General features: G+C 35.0%; 1 protein-coding gene across 1 annotated transcript in view; it reads left to right on the top strand.

Moving 5' to 3' along the window:
• Positions 1–21935, top strand: part of LOC113053299 (extended synaptotagmin-3-like) — a 58852-nt gene that overhangs the window by 7742 nt on the left and 29175 nt on the right. The window contains exon 19 of the mRNA XM_026218212.1: positions 77–175. Within this exon, the coding sequence (XP_026073997.1) occupies positions 77–175 (99 nt within the window). The remainder of the gene's footprint in view (positions 1–76; positions 176–21935) is intronic.

Here is a 21935-nt window from a genome sequence, read left to right as displayed (position 1 = left end):
CAGTCTGGTGCTGCTTACAAATGCTGTGTCCTACCAAAAACTCCAGATTTCACCAATGAGTTTATGTTTATTGAAGGGCCATCTTGAATCATCAGGGTAGCTTTGGACAGATCCATCTCACATTGCGTTATGCCACCTTAAGGAAGCGGCTCATTGTGATTGTCAGCAGCTGCAAGTAAGATGCTTATCCCTCTTTTTATTAAGTTGGCTTGAGAAAGCCAACTTACTGATATTCTATTTAAACTTATTAAGTTGGCTTGAGAGAGCCAACTTACTGATATTCTATTTAAACTTATTATTAAGTTGGCTTGAGAGAGCCAACTTACTGATATTCTATTTAAACTTATTATTATTATTATTATTATTATTAAGTTGGCTTGAGAGAGCCAACTTACTGATATTCTATTTAAACTTATTATTATTATTATTATTATTATTATTATTATTATTCTTCTTAGACTAAATTATCAACTCTAACTCCTCCTAGAGCTTTAACTCTACAGACTCCAAACTCGGACCAGCTTTTCAGACTAATCTCGCCGGGTGTGCTATATCTTTTCTAACTGATCGGACTTATACTTTTCATAAAACTGAAGATTAAAAATCATAAAAATCCCATAGACTTGCATTGAAAAGCCTCTGCTCAACTGAACATTCCGTGAACTCCAACTGTCAAAAATTCAAATCTAAACACACTGAAGCCCATTAGACTCAATCAGACTAACCTATGTACTATTACTAACCCATTCAAACTCATTCAAACTCATCTATCTATATTCAAACTCTATCTATCTATCTATCTATCTATAATCAAACTCATCTATCTATCTATCTAAATTCAAACTCATCTATCTATCTATATTAAAACTAATCTATCTATCTATCTATCTATCTATCTATCTATCTATCTATCTATCTATCTATCTATCAAACTCATCTATCTATATTAAAACTAATCTATCTATCTATCTATAATCAAACTCATCTATCTATAATCAAACTCATCTATCTATCTATCTTCAAACTCATCTATCTATCTATCTATCTATAATCAAACTCATCTATCTATCTATCTATCTATCTATCTATAATCAAACTCATCTATCTATCTATCTATAATCAAACTCATCTATCTATCTATCTATCTATAATCAAACTCATCTATCTATCTATCTATAATCAAACTCATCTATCTATCTATCTATCTATCTATCTATCTATCTATCTATCTATCTATCTATCTATCTATCTATCTATCTATCTATCTATCTATAATCAAACTCATCTATCTATCTATCTATAATCAAACTCATCTATCTATCTATATATCTTTCTATCTATCTATCTTCAAACTCTATCTATCTATCTATCTATCTATCTATCTATCTATCTATCTTCTGACTGTTTCTATCTATCTATCTATCTATCTATCTATCTATCTATCCTAACAACATGCTAATCATGCTAAAATCATGCTAGCAACATGGTAATCATGCTAAAATCATGCTAGCAACATGCTAGTCGCATGCTAATCATGCTAAAATCATGCTAGCAACATGGTAATCATGCTAAAATCATGCTAGCAACATGCTAGTCGCATGCTAGTCATGCTAGAGACATGCTAGCAACATGCTAATCATGCTAAAATCATGCTAGCAACATGCTAGTCGCATGCTAATCATGCTAAAATCATGCTAGCAACATGCTAATCATGCTAAAATCATGCTAGCAACATGCTAGTCGCAATGCTAATCATGCTAAAATCATGCTAGCAACATGCTAATCATGCTAAAATCATGCTAGCAACATGCTAGTCGCATGCTAGTCATGCTAGAGAAATGCTAGCAACATGCTAATCATGCTAAAATCATGCTAGCAACATGCTAGTCGCATGCTAATCATGCTAGAATCATGCTAGCAACATGCTAATCATGCTAATCATGCTAAAATCATGCTAGCAACATGCTAGTCGCATGCTAATCATGCTAAAATCATGCTAGCAACATGCTAGTCGCATGATAATCATGCTAAAATCATGCTAGCAACATGCTAATCATGCTAAAATCATGCTAGCAACATGCTAGTCGCATGCTAATCATGGTAAAATCATGCTAGCAACATGCTAATCATGCTAAAATCATGCTAGCAACATGTTAGTCGCATGCTAATCATGCTAAAATCATGCTAGCAACATGCTAGTCGCATGCTAATCATGCTAAAATCATGCTAGCAACATGCTAATCATGCTAAAATCATGCTAACAACATGCTAGCAACATGCTAGCAACATGCTAATCATGCTAAAATCATGCTAAAATCATGCTAGCAACATGCTAGTCGCATGCTAATCATGCTAAAATCATGCTAAAATCATGCTAGCAACATGTTAGTCGCATGCTAATCATGCTAAAATCATGCTAGCAACATGCTAGTCGCTAGTCGCATGCTAATCATGCTAAAATCATGCTAGCAACATGCTAGTCGCTAGTCGCATGCTAATCATGCTAAAATCATGCTAGCAACATGGTAATGTTAGATGTTTATCTCTCTATCCATCTATATTAAAACTAATCTATCTATCTATCTATCTTCAAACACTATCTTCAAACTCTATCTATCTACCTATCTATCTTCAAACTTTATCTATCTATCTATCTATCTATATTCAAACTCTATCTATCTATCTATCTATCTATCTTCAAACTCTATCTATCTATCTATCTCAGACTGAAAACCGTCAAACTTAAAACTTTTTAAACTTCTTAAACTTTTCAAACTTTTCAAACTTTTCAGACTTTCTGGTCAGGCTTTCTCAAGCCAACTTAAAGTTTGTCTTGACGAACTTTTTTATCTAGTTATTATTATTCTTCTTAGACTAAATTATCAACTCTAACTCCTCCTAGAGCTTTAACTCTACAGACTCCAAACTCGGACCAGCTCTTCAGACTAATCTCGCCGGGTGTGCTATATCTTTTCTAACTGATCGGACTTATACTTTTCATAAAACTGAAGATTAAAAATCATAAAAATCCCATAGACTTGCATTGAAAAGCCTCTGCTCATCTGAACATTCCGTGAACTCCAACTGTCAAAAATTCAAATCTAAACACACTGAAGCCCATTAGACTCAATCAGACTAACCTATGTACTATTACTAACCCATTCAAACTCATCTATCTATCTATCTATCTATATTCAAACTCATCTATCTATCTATCTATCTATCTATCTATCTATATTCAAACTCATCTATCTATCTATCTATCTATCTACTAACTGTTTCTATCTATCTATCTATCATCAAACTCATCTATCTATCTATAATCAAACTCATCTATCTATCTATCTATCTATAATCAAACTCATCTATCTATAATCAAGCTCATCTATCTATCTATCTATCTATCTATCTATCTATCTATCTATCTATCTATCTATCTATAATCAAACTCATCTATATATCTATCTATAAATCTTTCTATCTATCTATCTATCTTCAAACTCATCTATCTATCTATAATCAAACTCATCTATCTATCTATCTATAATCAAACTCATCTATCTATCTATCTATAATCAAACTCATCTATCTATCTATCTATAATCAAACTCATATATCTATCTATCTATCTATCTATAATCAAACTCATCTATCTATCTATCTATCTATAATCAAACTCATCTATCTATCTATCTATCTATCTATCTATCTATCTATCTATAATCAAACTCATCTATCTATCTATCTATCTATCTATAATCAAACTCATCTATCTATCTATATATCTTTCTATCTATCTATCTTCAAACTATATCTATCTATCTATCTATCTATCTATCTATCTATCTATCTATCTATCTTCTGACTCCTATCTATCTATCTATCTATCTATCTATCTTCTGACTGTTTCTATCTATCTATCTATCTATCTATCTATCCTAACAACATGCTAATCATGCTAAAATCATGCTAGCAACATGCTAATCATGCTAAAATCATGCTAGCAACATGGTAATCATGCTAAAATCATGCTAGCAACATGCTAGTCGCATGCTAGTCATGCTAGAGACATGCTAGCAACATGCTAATCATGCTAAAATCATGCTAGCAACATGCTAGTCGCATGCTAATCATGCTAAAATCATGCTAGCAACATGCTAATCATGCTAAAATCATGCTAGCAACATGCTAGTCGCATGCTAATCATGCTAAAATCATGCTAGCAACATGCTAATCATGCTAAAATCATGCTAGCAACATGCTAGTCGCATGCTAGTCATGCTAGAGACATGCTAGCAACATGCTAATCATGCTAAAATCATGCTAGCAACATGCTAGTCGCATGCTAATCATGCTAGAATCATGCTAGCAACATGCTAGCAACATGCTAATCATGCTAAAATCATGCTAGCAACATGCTAGTCGCATGCTAATCATGCTAAAATCATGCTAGCAACATGCTAATCATGCTAAAATCATGCTAGCAACATGCTAGCAACATGCTAATCATGCTAAAATCATGCTAGCAACATGCTAATCATGCTAAAATCATGCTAGCAACATGCTAGTCGCATGCTAATCATGCTAAAATCATGCTAGCAACATGCTAGTCGCATGCTAGTCATGCTAGAGACATGCTAGCAACATGCTAATCATGCTAAAATCATGCTAGCAACATGCTAGTCGCATGCTAATCATGCTAAAATCATGCTAGCAACATGCTAATCATGCTAAAATCATGCTAGCAACATGCTAGTCGCATGCTAATCATGCTAAAATCATGCTAGCAGCATGGTAATGTTAGATGTTTATCTCTCTATCCATCTATATTAAAACTAATCTATCTATCTATCTATCTATCTATCTATCTATCTTCAAACACTATCTTCAAACTCTATCTATCTACCTATCTATCTTCAAACTTTATCTATCTATCTATCTATATTCAAACTCTATCTATCTATCTATCTTCAAACTCTATCTATCTATCTATCTCAGACTGAAAACCGTCAAACTTAAAACTTTTTAAACTTCTTAAACTTTTCAAACTTTTCAGACTTTCTGGTCAGGCTTTCTCAAGCCAACTTAAAGTTTGTCTTGACGAACTTTTTTATCTAGTTAAGTTGGCTTGAGAAAGCCAACTTACTGATATTCTATTTAAACTTATTAGTGGTGCTTGCCGGAGGCAAGGCATCACTATTATTATCTCACATACTTATTATTCTTCTTCTTCTTCTTCTTCTAGATCCGTACAAATTTCGGCACGTAACTAGTCCCGCAGTTTTTGCCACAGACCAACGAAACAGGCGTCAAATCGTGCGGCCTATACGGGAATGGTGTGCTATGACTTTTATAAGCGATCGGGCGTACGATGTTCGTACAACGGGCGAAAAATCGGGCGATCAAACCCATAGACTTAACATTGGGGTAAACTTTGACCGATCGTAGCTCCGAGAGAGAATTTCGCAGAAACACGTGAATCACCACATTTGGAGAGGCTATCAGGCTGTGCGAGAACACACCCCGCATTGGGGTATAAGTTGTACCCCTGGGGGGCTAGAGCCCCCCAAATTTGACCCTAATACAAAGTATAGGGAGGGCTACTATGGGAAATTACATAGGGATTTTGCATTTAACATAACTCTGGATTATAGTGTCATAGAGACAAGGGGGTGGGCTCATTTGAATCAGGCAACCAATCAGTCTCTCAGGATCGCTATTAAGTTATCAAGCCACGCCCTAGCAACCATAGAGAGCGCCATAGCAACAAGCTCCATAGACTTCCATTGAAAATTATAAAATGGATAACTTTGGATAGAAGTGTCATAGAAACATGAGGGTGGGCTCGTTTGACTCGGGCAGCAAACGGCCAATCATGTATCTCCTTCAAGACAACCTAGCCACGCCCTAGCAACCATTAAGAGCTACCTAGCAACCCAAAGTATAGAGAGATATCTTAACATCTGAAAGACATAGAAGCATGGGGGTTGGTTTATATTAGCAAGCAACCATTGGAGTATCATCATTGGCAGCTGCCAGGCCACTTCCTAGCAACCAAACACAGTACCCTAGCAACCGTTTTGCAAGATCTATATCTCTGCATCAGAACATCGTAGAGGCATGGGGGTTGGTTTATATTGGCGAACAGCCTTTGGAGTATCACGATTGGCAGCTGCCAAGCCACTCCATAGCAACCAAACGGAGTAGCCTAGCAACCGTTTTGCACGACCTATATCTCTGCATCAGAACATCGCATAGACATGGCGGTTGGATTTTTTGACTCATGCTAGCACACTGGACTTCCAACATGCTAGTCATGCTAGCAGTGATTAGCTACATGCTAATAGTGATTAGCTAAGTGCTCAAATGGGCTAAGAACTCTATAATAACTACATAGTGACCATCTGTGACAACTACCCACCACCAAGTAACATCATAACAACCACCCTGGTTACCATAGCAACTGCCTAGCAACCACCCCGGGTACCCTAGCAACCGCATAGCAACACCCTAGCAACCGCCCCGATTACCCTAGCAACCACCCTGGGTACCCTAGCAACGGCCCTAGCAACCATCATAGGGACCCTAGCAACCGCCCTAGCAACCACCCCGGGTACCCTAGCAACCACATAGCAACACCCTAGCAACCGCCCCAATTACCCTAGCAACCACCCTGGGTACCTTAGCAATGGCCCTAGCAACCATCATGGGGACCCTAGCAACCGCCCTAGCAACCACCCCGGGTACCCTAGCAACCACATAGCAACACCCTAGCAACCGCCCCAATTACCCTAGCAACCACCCTGGGTACCTTAGCAACAGCCCTAGCAACCATCATGGGGACCCTAGCAACTGCCCTAGCAACCACCCCGGGTACCCTAGCAACCACATAGAAACACCCTAGCAACCACCCCGATTACCCTAGCAACCACCCTGAGTACCCTATCAACGGCCCTAGCAACCACCCCGGGTACCCTAGCAACCACATAGCAAGACCCTAGCAACCATTCAGATTACCCTAGCAACCACCCTGGGTACCTTAGCAACCATCATGGGGACCCTAGCAACCGCCCTAGCAACCACCCAGGGTACCTTAGCAACCACCGTAGCAACCTCACTGCAACAACCTAGCAACAGGGCGCCGAGTTTTGCCACTGCAAGTACCACTCACATTTTCTTCAGGAAATGTACCTTCTAGTTATTATTATTCTTCTGAGACAAAATTATCAACTCTAACTCCTCCTAGAGCTTTAACTCTACAGACTCCAAACTCGGACCAGCTCTTCAGACTGATCTCGCCGGGTGTGCTATATCTTTTCTAACTGATCGGACATACGGTTTTCATAAAAATAACGATTAAATATCATAAAAATCCCATAGACTTACATTGAAAAGCCTCTGCTCAACTGAACATTCCGTCAAACTCCAACTGTCAAAAATTCAAATCTAAACACACTGAAGCCCATTAGACTCAATCAGACTAACCTATGTACTATTACTAACCCATTCAAACTCATTCAAACTCATCTATCTATCTATCTATCTATCTATCTATCTATCTATAATCAAACTCATCTATCTATAATAAAGCTCATCTATCTATCTATCTATCTATCTATCTATCTATCTATCTATCTATCTATCTATCTATCTATCTATCTATAATCAAACTCATCTATCTATCTATCTATAATCAAACTCATCTATCTATCTATATATCTTTCTATCTATCTATCTTCAAACTCATCTATCTATCTATCTATAATCAAACTCATCTATCTATCTATCTATAATCAAACTCATCTATCTATCTATCTATAATCAAACTCATCTATCTATCTATCTATCTATCTATCTATCTATCTATCTATAATCAAACTCATCTATCTATCTATCTATAATCAAACTCATCTATCTATCTATCTATCTATAATCAAACTCATCTATCTATCTATCTATCTATAATCAAACTCATCTATCTATCTATCTATCTATCTATCTATCTATCTATCTATCTATCTATCTATCTATCTATCTATCTATCTATCTATCTTCTGACTCCTTCTATCTATCTATCTATCTATCTATCTATCTATCTATCTATCTATCTATCTATCCTAACAACATGCTAATCATGCTAAAATCATGCTAGCAACATGCTAGTCGCATGCTAATCATGCTAAAATCATGCTAGCAACATGCTAGTCGCATGCTAATCATGCTAAAATCATGCTAGCAACATGGTAATCATGCTAAAATCATGCTAGCAACATGCTAGTCGCATGCTAGTCATGCTAGAGACATGCTAGCAACATGCTAATCATGCTAAAATCATGCTAGCAACATGCTAGTCGCATGCTAATCATGCTAAAATCATGCTAGCAACATGGTAATCATGCTAAAATCATGCTAGCAACATGCTAGTCGCATGCTAATCATGCTAAAATTATGCTAGCAACATGGTAATCATGCTAAAATCATGCTAGCAACATGCTAGTCGCATGCTAGTCATGCTAGAGACATGCTAGCAACATGCTAATCATGCTAAAATCATGCTAGCAACATGCTAGTCTCATGCTAATCATGCTAAAATCATGCTAGCAACATGCTAATCATGCTAAAATCATGCTAGCAACATGCTAGTCGCATGCTAATCATGCTAAAATCATGCTAGCAAACATGGTAATCATGCTAAAATCATGCTAGCAACATGCTAGTCGCATGCTAGTCATGCTAGAGACATGCTAGCAACATGCTAATCATGCTAAAATCATGCTAGCAACATGCTAGTCGCATGCTAATCATGCTAGCAACATGCTAATCATGCTAAAATCATGCTAGCAACATGCTAATCATGCTAAAATCATGCTAGCAAAATGCTAGTCGCATGCTAATCATGCTAAAATCATGCTAGCAACATGCTAGTCGCATGCTAATCATGCTAAAATCATGCTAGCAACATGCTAGTCGCATGCTAATCATGCTAAAATCATGCTAGCAACATGCTAATCATGCTAAAATCATGCTAGCAACATGCTAATCATGCTAAAATCATGCTAGCAACATGCTAGTCGCATGCTAATCATGCTAAAATCATGCTAGCAACATGAAAATCATGCTAAAATCATGCTAGCAACATGTTAGTCGCATGCTAATCATGCTAAAATCATGCTAGCAACATGCTAGTCGCATGCTAATCATGCTAAAATCATGCTAGCAACATGGTAATCATGCTAAAATCATGCTAGCAACATGCTAGTAACATGCTAATCATGCTAAAATCATACTAGCAACATGTTAATCATGCTAAAATCATGCTAGCTACATGCTAGTCGCATGTTAGAAACATGTTTTATCATGCTAACAAAATGCTAGCGACATGCTAGTAACTTGCTAATCATGCTAGCGACATGCTAGTAACTTGCTAATAATGCTAACGACATGGCTAGTCACTTGCTAACTATGCTAGCGACATGCTAGCAACATGCTAATCATGCTAGAAACATGTTAATCATGCTAGCAACATGTTAATCATGCTAGCAACATGTTAGTCGAATGCTAATCATGCTAAAATCATGCTAGCAACATGCTAATCATGCTAAAATCATGCTAGCAACATGATAGTCGAATGCTAAACATGCTAGAAACATGTTAGAGACATGCTAGTAATTTGCTAATCATGCTAGCGACATGGCTAGTCACTTGCTAATTATGCTAGCGACATGCTAGATACCTTGCTAATCATGCTAAGTACATGCTTTTCACATGGTAGTCACTTGAATCATGCTAGCAACATGCTAATCATGCTAAAATCATGCTAGCAACATGCTAGTCGCATGCTAATCATGCTAAAATCATGCTAGCAACATGCTAATCATGATAAAATCATGCTAGCAACATGCTAGTCGCATGCTAGTCATGCTAGAGAAATGCTAGCAACATGCTAATCATGCTAAAATCATGCTAGCAACATGCTAGTCGCATGCTAGTCATGCTAGAGAAATGCTAGCAACATGCTAATCATGCTAAAATCATGCTAGCAACATGCTAGTCGCATGCTAATCATGCTAGAGACATGCTAGCAACATGCTAAAATCATGCTAGCAACATGCTAGTCGCATGGTAATCATGCTAAAATCATGCTAGCAACATGCTAATCATGCTAAAATCATGCTAGCAACATGCTAGTCGCATGCTAATCATGCTAAAATCATGCTAGCAACATGCTAGTCGCATGCTAATCATGCTAAAATCACGCTAGCAACATGCTAATCATGCTAAAATCATGCTAGCAACATGCTAGCAACATGCTAATCATGCTAAAATCATGATAGCAACATGCTAATCATGCTAAAATCATGCTAGCAACATGCTAGTCGCATGCTAATCATGCTAAAATCATGCTAGCAACATGTTAGTCGCATGCTAATCATGCTAAAATCATGCTAGCAACATGCTAGTCGCTAGTCGCATGCTAATCATGCTAAAATCATGCTAGCAACATGCTAGTCGCTAGTCGCATGCTAATCATGCTAAAATCATGCTACCAACATGGTAATGTTAGATGTTTATCTCTCTATCCATCTATATTAAAACTAATCTATCTATCTATCTATCTATCTATCTATCTATCTATCTTCAAACACTATCTTCAAACTCTATCTATCTACCTATCTATCTTCAAACTTTATCTATCTATCTATCTATCTTCAAACTCTATCTATCTATCTATCTCAGACTGAAAACCGTCAAACTTAAAACTTTTTAAACTTCTTAAACTTTTCAAACTTTTCAGACTTTCTGGTCAGGCTTTCTCAAGCCAACTTAAAGTTTGTCTTGACGAACTTTTTTATCTAGTTATTATTATTAAGTTGGCTTGAGAGAGCCAACTTACTGATATTCTATTTAAACTTATTATTAAGTTGGCTTGAGAAAGCCAACTTACTGATATTCTATTTAAACTTATTATTATTATTCTTCTGAGACAAAATTATCAACTCTAACTCCTCCTAGAGCTTTAACTCTACAGACTCCAAACTCGGACCAGCTCTTCAGACTGATCTCGCCGGGTGTGCTATATCTTTTCTAACTGATCGGACTTACGGTTTTCATAAAAATAACGATTAAATATCATAAAAATCCCATAGACTTACATTGAAAAGCCTCTGCTCAACTGAACATTCCGTCAAACTCCAACTATCTATCTATCTATCTATCTATATTCAAACTCATCTATCTATCTATCTATCTATCTATCTATCTATCTATCTACTAACTGTTTCTATCTATCTATCTATCATCAAACTCATCTATCTATAATCAAACTCATCTATCTATCTATCTATCTATCTATCTATCTATCTATCTATCTATCTATAATCAAACTCATCTATCTATAATCAAACTCATCTATCTATCTATATATCTTTCTATCTATCTATCTTCAAACTCATCTATCTATCTATCTATAATCAAACTCATCTATCTATCTATCTATAATCAAACTCATCTATCTATCTATCTATAATCAAACTCATCTATCTATCTATCTATAATCAAACTCATCTATCTATCTATCTATAATCAAACTCATCTATCTATCTATCTATAATCAAACTCATCTATCTATCTATCTATCTATCTATCTATCTATCTATCTATCTATCTATCTATCTATCTATCTATCTATAATCAAACTCATCTATCTATCTATCTATTATCAAACTCATCTATCTATCTATATATCTTTCTATCTATCTATCTTCAAACTCTATCTATCTATCTACCTATCTATCTATCTATCTATCTATCTATCTATCTATCTATCTATCTATCTATCTATCTATCTATCTATCTATCTATATATCTATCTTCTGACTGTTTCTATCTAGCTATCTATCTATCTACTGACTGTTTCTATCTATCTATCTATATATCTATCTATCTATCTATCCTAACAACATGCTAATCATGCTAAAATCATGCTAGCAACATGCTAATCATGCTAAAATCATGCTAGCAACATGCTAGTCGCATGCTAATCATGCTAAAATCATGCTAGCAACATGGTAATCATGCTAAAATCATGCTAGCAACATGCTAGTCGCATGCTAGTCATGCTAGAGACATGCTAGCAACATGCTAATCATGCTAAAATCATGCTAGCAACATGCTAGTCGCATGCTAGTCATGCTAGAGACATGCTAGCAACATGCTAATCATGCTAAAATCATGCTAGCAACATGCTAGTCGCATGCTAATCATGCTAAAATCATGCTAGCAACATGCTAATCATGCTAAAATCATGCTAGCAACATGCTAGTCGCATGCTAATCATGCTAAAATCATGCTAGCAACATGCTAATCATGCTAAAATCATGCTAGCAACATGCTAGTCGCATGCTAGTCATGCTAGAGACATGCTAGCAACATGCTAATCATGCTAAAATCATGCTAGCAACATGCTAGTCGCATGCTAATCATGCTAGAATCATGCTAGCAACATGCTAATCATGCTAATCATGCTAAAATCATGCTAGCAACATGCTAATCATGCTAAAATCATGCTAGCAACATGTTAGTCGCATGCTAATCATGCTAAAATCATGCTAGCAACATGCTAGTCGCATGCTAATCATGCTAAAATCATGCTAGCAACATGCTAGTCGCATGCTAATCATGCTAAAATCATGCTAGCAACATGATAATCATGTTAAAATCATGCTAGCAACATGCTAGTCGCATGCTAATCATGCTAAAATAATGCTAGCAAAATGCTAATCATGCTAAAATCATGCTAGCAACATGCTAATCATGCTAAAATCATGCTAGCAACATGCTAGTCGCATGCTAATCTTGCTAAAATCATGCTAGCAACATGCTAGTCGCATGCAAATCATGCTAAAATCATGCTAGCAAAATGCTAATCATGCTAAAATCATGCTAGCAACATGCTAGCAACATGCTAATCATGCTAAAATCATGCTAGCAACATGCTAATCATGCTAAAATCATGCTAGCAACATGCTAGTCGCATGCTAATCATGCTAAAATCATGCTAGCAACATGCTAGTCATGCTAAAAATCATGCTAGCAACATGCTAGTCGCATGCTAATCATGCTAAAATCATGCTAGCAACATGTTAATCATGCTAAAATCATGCTAGCAACATGCTAATCATGCTAAAATCATGCTAGCAACATGCTAGTCGCATGCTAATCATGCTAAAATCATGCTAGCAACATGCTAATCATGCTAAAATCATGCTAGCAAAATGCTAGTCGCCTGCTAATCATGCTAAAATCATGCTAGCAACATGCTAATCATGCTAAAATCATGCTAGCAACATGCTAATCATGCTAAAATCATGCTAGCAAAATGCTAGTCGCCTGCTAATCATGCTAAAATCATGCTAACAACATGCTAATCATGCTAAAATCATGCTAGCAACATGCTAGTCGCATGCTAATCATGCTAAAATCATGCTAGCAACATGCTAATCATGCTAAAATCATGCTAGCAACATGCTAATCATGCTAAAATCATGCTAGCAACATGCTAGCAACATGCTAATCATGCTAAAATAATGCTAGCAACATGCTAATCATGCTAAAATAATGCTAGCAACATGCTAGTCGCATGCTAATCATGTTAAAATCATGTTAGCAACATGCTAGTCGCATGCTAGAAACATGCTAATCATGTTAACATCATGCTAGCGACATGCTAGTAACTTGCTAATCATGCTAGCGACATGCTAGTAACTTGCTAATCATGCTAACGACATGGCTAGTCACTTGCTAATTATGCTAGCGACATGCTAGATACCTTGCTAATCATGCTAAGTACATGCTTGTCACATGATAGTCACTTGCTTGTAATGCTAACAATATGTTAATCACTGTCATTTTTATACTTCTTAAACTTAAATCTTTTTAAACTTTTTAAACTTTTCACATTTTCTATCTATCTATCTATCTATCTATCTATCTGTCTATCTGTCTATCTGTCTATCTATCTCAGACTGAAAACCATCAAACTTAAAACTTTTTAAACTTAAACTTTTCAATCTTTTCAAACTTTTCAAACTTTTCAAACTTTTTCAGACTTTCTGGTCAGGCTTTCTCAAGCCAACTTAAAGTTTGTCTTGACGAACTTTTTTATCTAGTTATTATTATTATTCTTCTTAGACTAAATTATCAACTCTAACTCCTCCTAGAGCTTTAACTCTACAGACTCCAAACTCGGACCAGCTCTTCAAACTAATCTCGCCGGGTGTGCTATATCTTTTCTAACTGATTGGACTTATACTTTTCATAAAAATGAAGATTAAAAATCATAAAAATCCCATAGACTTGCATTGAAAAGCCTCTGCTCAACTGAACATTCCGTGAACTCCAACTGTCAAAAATTCAAATCTAAACACACTGAAGCCCATTAGACTCAATCAGACTAACCTATGTACTATTACTAACCCATTCAAACTCATTCAAACTCATCTATCTATCTATATTCAAACTCTATCTATCTATCTATCTATCTATCTATCTATCTATCTATCTATCAAACTCATCTATCTATATTAAAACTAATCTATCTATCTATCTATAATCAAACTCATCTATCTATAATCAAACTCATCTATCTATCTATATTCAAACTCATCTATCTATCTATATTAAAACTAATCTATCTATCTATCTATCTATCTATCAAACTTATCTATCTATATTAAAACTAATCTATCTATCTATCTATCTATCTATCTATCTATCTATCTATCTATCTATCTATCATCAAACTCATCTATCTATCTATCTATCTATCTATCTATCTATCTATCTATCTATCTATCAAACTCATCTATCTATCTATCTATCTATCTATCTATCTATCTATCTATCTATCTATCTATCTATCTATCTATATTCAAACTCATCTATCTATCTATATTCAAACTCATCTTTCTATCTATCTATATTCAAACTCATCTATCTATCTATCTATCTATCTATCTATCTATCTATCTATCTATCTATCTATCTATCTATCTATCTATCTATTCAAACTTATCTATCTATCTATCTATCTATCTATCTATCTATCTATCCTAACAACATGCTAGTCATGCTAAAAATCATGCTAGCAACATGCTAGTCGCATGCTAATCATGCTAAATAATGCTAGCAACATGCTAATCATGCTAAAATCATGCTAGCAACATGCTAATCATGCTAAAATCATGCTAGCAACATGCTAGTCGCATGCTAATCATGCTAAAATCATGCTAGCAACATGCTAATCATGCTAAAATCATGCTAACAACATGCTAGTCGCCTGCTAATCATGCTAAAATCATGCTAGCAACATGCTAATCATGCTAAAATCATGCTAGCAACATGCTAGTCGCATGCTAATAATGCTAAAATCATGCTAGCAACATGCTAATCATGCTAAAATCATGCTAGCAACATGCTAATCATGCTAAAATCATGCTAGCAATATGCTAGTCGCATGCTAATCATGCTAAAATCATGCTAGCAATGTGCTAGTCATGCTAAAAATCATGCTAGCAACATGCTAGTCGCATGCTAATCATGCTAAAATCATGCTAGCAACATGCTAATCATGCTAAAATCATGCTAGCAACATGCTAATCATGCAAAAATCATGCTAGCAACATGCTAGTCGCATGCTAATCATGCTAAAATCATGCTAGCAACATGCTAATCATGCTAAAATCATGCTAGCAACATGCTAATCATGCTAAAATCATGCTAGCAACATGCTAGTCGCATGCTAATCATGCTAAAATCATGCTAGCAATATGCTAGTCGCATGCTAATCATGCTAAAATCATGCTAGCAACGTGCTAGTCATGCTAAAAATCATGCTAGCAACATGCTAGTCGCATGCTAATCATGCTAAAATCATGCTAGCAACATGCTAATCATGCTAAAATCATGCTAGCAACATGCTAATCATGCTAAAATCATGCTAGCAACATGCTAGTCGCATGCTAATCATGCTAAAATCATGCTAGCAACATGCTAATCATGCTAAAATCATGCTAGCAACATGCTAATCATGCTAAAATCATGCTAGCAACATGCTTATCATTCTAAAAACATGCTAGCAACATGCTAGTCGCATGCTAATTATGCTAAAATCATGCTAGCAACATGCTAGTCATGCTAAAAATCATGCTAGCAACATGCTAGTCGCATGCTAATCATGCTAAAATCATGCTAGCAACATGCTAATCATGCTAAAATCATGCTAGCAACATGCTAATAATGCTAAAATCATGCTAGCAACATGCTAGTCGCATGCTAATCATGCTAAAATCATGCTAGCAACATGCTAATCATGCTAAAATCATGCTAGCAAAATGCTACTCGCCTGCTAATCATGCTAAAATCATGCTAGCAACATGCTAATCATGCTAAAATCATGCTAGCAACATGCTAGTCGCATGATAATCATGCTAAAATCATGCTAGCAACATGCTAATCATGCTAAAATCATGCTAGCAACATGCTAATCATGCTAAAATCATGCTAGCAACATGCTAGTCGCATGCTAATCATGCTAAAATCATGCTAGCAACATGCTAATCATGCTAAAATAATGCTGGCAACATGCTAGTCGCATGCTAATCATGTTAAAATCATGTTAGCAACATGCTAGTCGCATGCTAGAAACATGCTAATCATGTTAACATCATGCTAGCGACATGCTAGTAACTTGCTAATCATGCTAGCGACATGCTAGTAACTTGCTAATCATGCTAACGACATGGCTAGTCACTTGCTAATTATGCTAGCGACATGCTAGATACCTTGCTAATCATGCTAAGTACATGCTTGTCACATGATAGTCACTTGCTTGTAATGCTAACAATATGTTAAACACTGTCATTTTTATACTTCTTAAACTTAAATCTTTTTAAACTTTTTAAACTTTTCACATTTTCAAACTATCTATCTACCTATATATCTATCTAACTATCTATCTATCTTCTGACTGTCTATCTATCTATCTATCTATCTATCTATCTATCTATCTATCTATCTATCTCTCTATCTATCTATATATCTATCTAGCTATCTATCTATCTTCTGACTGTGTCTATCTATCTATCTATCTATCTATCTATCTATCTATCTATCTATCTATCTATCTCAGACTGAAAACCATCAAACTTAAAACTTTTTAAACTTAAACTTTTCAATCTTTTCAAACTTTTCAAACTTTTCAAACTTTTCAAACTTTCTGGTCAGGCTTTCTCAAGCCAACTTAAAGTTTGTCTTGACGAACTTTTTTATCTAGTTATTATTAAGTTGGCTTGAGAGAGCCAACTTACTGATATTCTATTTAAACTTATTATTATTATTATTATTATTCTTCTGAGACTAAAATTTTCAACTGCTACTCCTCCTAGAGCTTTAACTCTACAGACTCCAAACTCAGCCCAGATCTTCAAACTGATCTGAAGTTAGTTGCTATATCTTTTTAGACTGATCGGACTTATACTTTTCATAAAACTGAAGATTAAAAATCATAAAAACTCCCATAGACTTGCATTGAAAAGCCTCTGCTCAACTGAACATTCCGTCAAACTCCAACTGTCAAAAATTCAAATCTAAACACACTGAAGCCCATTAAACTCATAGTCTATGTACTATGTACATATTGTATGTACTATTACTAACCCATTCAAACTCATTCAAACTCATTCAAACTCATCTATCTATCTATCTATCTATCTATCTATCTATCTATCTATCTATCTATCTATCTATCTATCTATCTATCTATAATCTGTCTGTTTCTAATCTATCTATCTATCTATAATCTGTCTGTTTCTAAACTATCTATCTATCTATAATCTGTCTGTTTCTAATCTATCTATCTATAATCTGTCTGTTTCTAATCTATCTATCTATCTATAATCTGTCTGTTTCTAATCTATCTATCTATCTATAATCTGACTGTTTCTAATCTATCTATCTATCTATCTATCTATCTATCTATCTATCTATAATCTGTCTGTTTCTAATCTATTTATCTATCTATCTATAATCTGTCTGTTTCTAATCTATCTATCTATCTATCTATCTATAATCTGTCTGTTTCTAAACTATCTATCTATCTATCTATAATCTGTCTGTTTCTAATCTATCTATTTTATCTCTATCTATCTATAATCTGTCTGTTTCTAATCTATCTATTATATCTATCTATCTATCTATCTATAATCTGTCTGTTTCTAATCTATCTATCTATCTATCTATCTATCTATCTATAATCTGACTGTTTCTAATCTATCTATCTATCTATCTATGTATCTATCTATCTTCATAGCAACACTCTAGCAACTATCCAAACCAACCTAGAAACCACCCAGGGTATCCTAGCAACCACATAGCAACACCTTAGCAACCACTCGGGGTACCCTAGCAACCGCATAGCAACACCCTAGCAACCATCCCAGATACCCTAGCAACCGCATAGCAACACCTTAGCAACCACTCGGGGTACCCTAGCAACCGCATAGCAACACCCTAGCAACCATCCCAGATACCCTAGCAACCGCATAGAAACACCTTAGCAACCACTCAGGGTACCCTAGCAACCGCATAGCAACACCCTAGCAACCATCCCAGATACCCTAGCAACCGCATAGCAACACCTTAGCAACCACTCAGGGTACCCTAACAACCGCTTAGCAACACCCTAGCAACCATCCCAGATACCCTAGCAACCGCATAGCAACACCTTAGCAACCACTCAGGGTACCCTAGCAACCGCATAGCAACACCCTAGCAACCATCCCAGATACCCTAGCAACCGCATAGCAACACCTTAGCAACCACTCAGGGTACCCTAGCAACCGCTTAGCAACACCTTAGCAACCACTCCTGGGGACCCTAGATCTATCTATCTATCTTCTGACTGTGTCTATCTATCTATCTATCTATCTATCTATCTATCTATCTATCTGATCTATCTCAGACTGAAAACCATCAAACTTAAAACTTTTTAAACTTCTTATACTTTTCAAACTTTTCTAACTTTTTCAAACTTTCTGCACCGCCTTTCTCAAGCCAACTTAAAGTTTGTCTCGACGAACTTTTTTATCTAGTTATTATTATTATTCTTCTTAGACTAAATTATCAACTCTAACTCCTCCTAGAGCTTTAACTCTACAGACTCCAAACTCGGACCAGCTCTTCAGACTAATGTCGCCGGGTGTGCTATATCTTTTCTAACTGATCGGACTTATACTTTTCATAAAACTGAAGATTAAAAATCATAAAAATCCCATAGACTTGCATTGAAAAGCCTCTGCTCATCTGAACATTCCGTGAACTCCAACTGTCAAAAATTCAAATCTAAACACACTGAAGCCCATTAGACTCAATCAGACTAACCTATGTACTATTACTAACCCATTCAAACTCATTCAAACTCATCTATCTATCTATATTCAAACTCTATCTATCTATCTATCTATCTATCTATCTATCTATCTATCTATCTATCTATAATCAAACTCATCTATCTATAATCAAACTCATCTATCTATCTATCTATATTCAAACTCATCTATCTATCTATATTAAAACTAATCTATCTATCTATCTATCTATCTATCTATCAAACTTATCTATCTATATTAAAACTAATCTATCTATCTATCTATCTATCTATCATCAAACTCATCTATCTATATTAAAACTAATCTATCTATTTATCTATCTATCTATCTATCTATCTATAATCAAACTCATCTATCTATCTAAATTCAAACTCATCTATCTATCTATATTAAAACTAATCTATCTATCTATCTATCTATCTATCTATCTATCTATCTATCTATCTATCTATCTATCTATCTATCAAACTCATCTATCTATATTAAAACTAATCTATCTATCTATCTATCTATCTATCTATCTATCTATCTATCTATCTATCTATCTATCTATCAAACTCATCTATCTATCTATCTATCTATCTATCTATCTATCTATCAAACTCATCTATCTATATTAAAACTAATCTATCTATCTATCTATCTATCTATCTATCTATCTATCTATCTATCTATCTATCTATCTATCAAACTCATCTATCTATAATCAAACTCATCTATCTATCTATCTATCTATCTATCTATCTATCTATCTATCTATCTATCTATCTATCTATCTATCTATAATCAAACTCATCTATCTATCTATCTATCTATCTATCTATCTATCTATCTATCTATCTATCTATCTATCTATCTATCTATCTATAATCAAACTCATCTATCTATCTATCTATAATCAAACTCATCTATCTATCTATCTATCTATCTATCTATCTATCTATCTATAATCAAACTCATCTATCTATCTATCTATAATCAAACTCATCTATCTATCTATCTATCTATCTATCTATCTATCTATCTATCTATCTATCTATCTATAATCAAACTCATCTATCTATCTATCTATAATCAAAACTCATCTATCTATCTATATATCATTCTATCTATCTATCTTCAAACTCTATCTATCTATCTATCTATCTATCTATCTATCTATCTATCTATCTATCTATCTATCTATCTATCTTCTGACTGTTTCTATCTATCTATCTATCTATCTATCTATCTATCTATCTATCTATCCTAACAACATGCTAATCATGCTAAAATCATGCTAGCAACATGCTAATCATGCTAAAATCATGCTAGCAACATGCTAGTCGCATGCTAATCATGCTAAAATCATGCTAGCAACATGGTAATCATGCTAAAATCATGCTAGCAACATGCTAATCATGCTAAAATCATGCTAGCAGCATGCTAATCATGCTAAAATCATGCTAGCAACATGCTAGTCGCATGCTAATCATGCTAAAATCATGCTAGCAACATGCTAATCATGCTAAAATCATGCTAGCAACATGCTAGTCGCATGCTAATCATGCTAAAATCATGCTAGCAACATGCTAATCATGCTAAAATCATGCTAGCAACATGCTAATCATGCTAAAATCATGCTAGCAACATGCTAGTGGCATGCTAATCATGTTAAAATCATGCTAGCAACATGCTAATCATGCTAAAATCATGCTAGCAACATGCTAGTCGCATGCTAATCATGCTAAAATCATGCTAGCAACATGCTAGTCATGCTAAAAATCATGCTAGCAACATGCTAGTCGCATGCTAATCATGCTAAAATCATGCTAGCAACATGCTAATCATGCTAAAATCATGCTAGCAACATGCTAGTCGCATGCTAATCATGCTAAAATCATGCTAGCAACATGCTAATCATGCTAGAATCATGCTAGTCGCATGCTAATCATGCTAAAATCATGTTAGCAACATGCTAGTCGCATGCTAATCATGCTAAAATCATGCTAGCAACATGCTATATTAAACCTAATCTATCTATATTAAAACTAATCTATCTATCTATCTATATTAAAACTAATCTATCTATCTATCCATCTATATTAAAACTAATCTATCTCTCTATCCATCTATATTAAAACTAATCTATCTATCTATCTATCTATCTATCTATCTATCTATCTATCGATCTTCAAACACTATCTTCAAACTCTATCTATCTACCTATCTATCTTCAAACTTTATCTATCTATCTATCTATATTCAAACTCTATCTATCTATCTATCTATCTATCTATCTATCTATCTATCTATCTATCTTCAAACTCTATCTATCTATCTATCTCAGACTGAAAACCGTCAAACTTAAAACTTTTTAAACTTCTTAAACTTTTCAAACTTTTCAAACTTTTCAGACTTTCTGGTCAGGCTTTCTCAAGCCAACTTAAAGTTTGTCTTGACGAACTTTTTTATCTAGTTATTATGTTGGCTTGGCAACAAGCCAACATA

This window comes from Carassius auratus, chromosome 34, assembly GCF_003368295.1.
Source record: "Carassius auratus strain Wakin chromosome 34, ASM336829v1, whole genome shotgun sequence".
In the NCBI taxonomy this organism is placed as follows: Eukaryota; Metazoa; Chordata; class Actinopteri; order Cypriniformes; family Cyprinidae; genus Carassius; species Carassius auratus.
The sequence above is the reverse complement of the archived record's forward strand: the minus strand, read 5'-3'. Positions and strand labels throughout refer to the sequence as shown.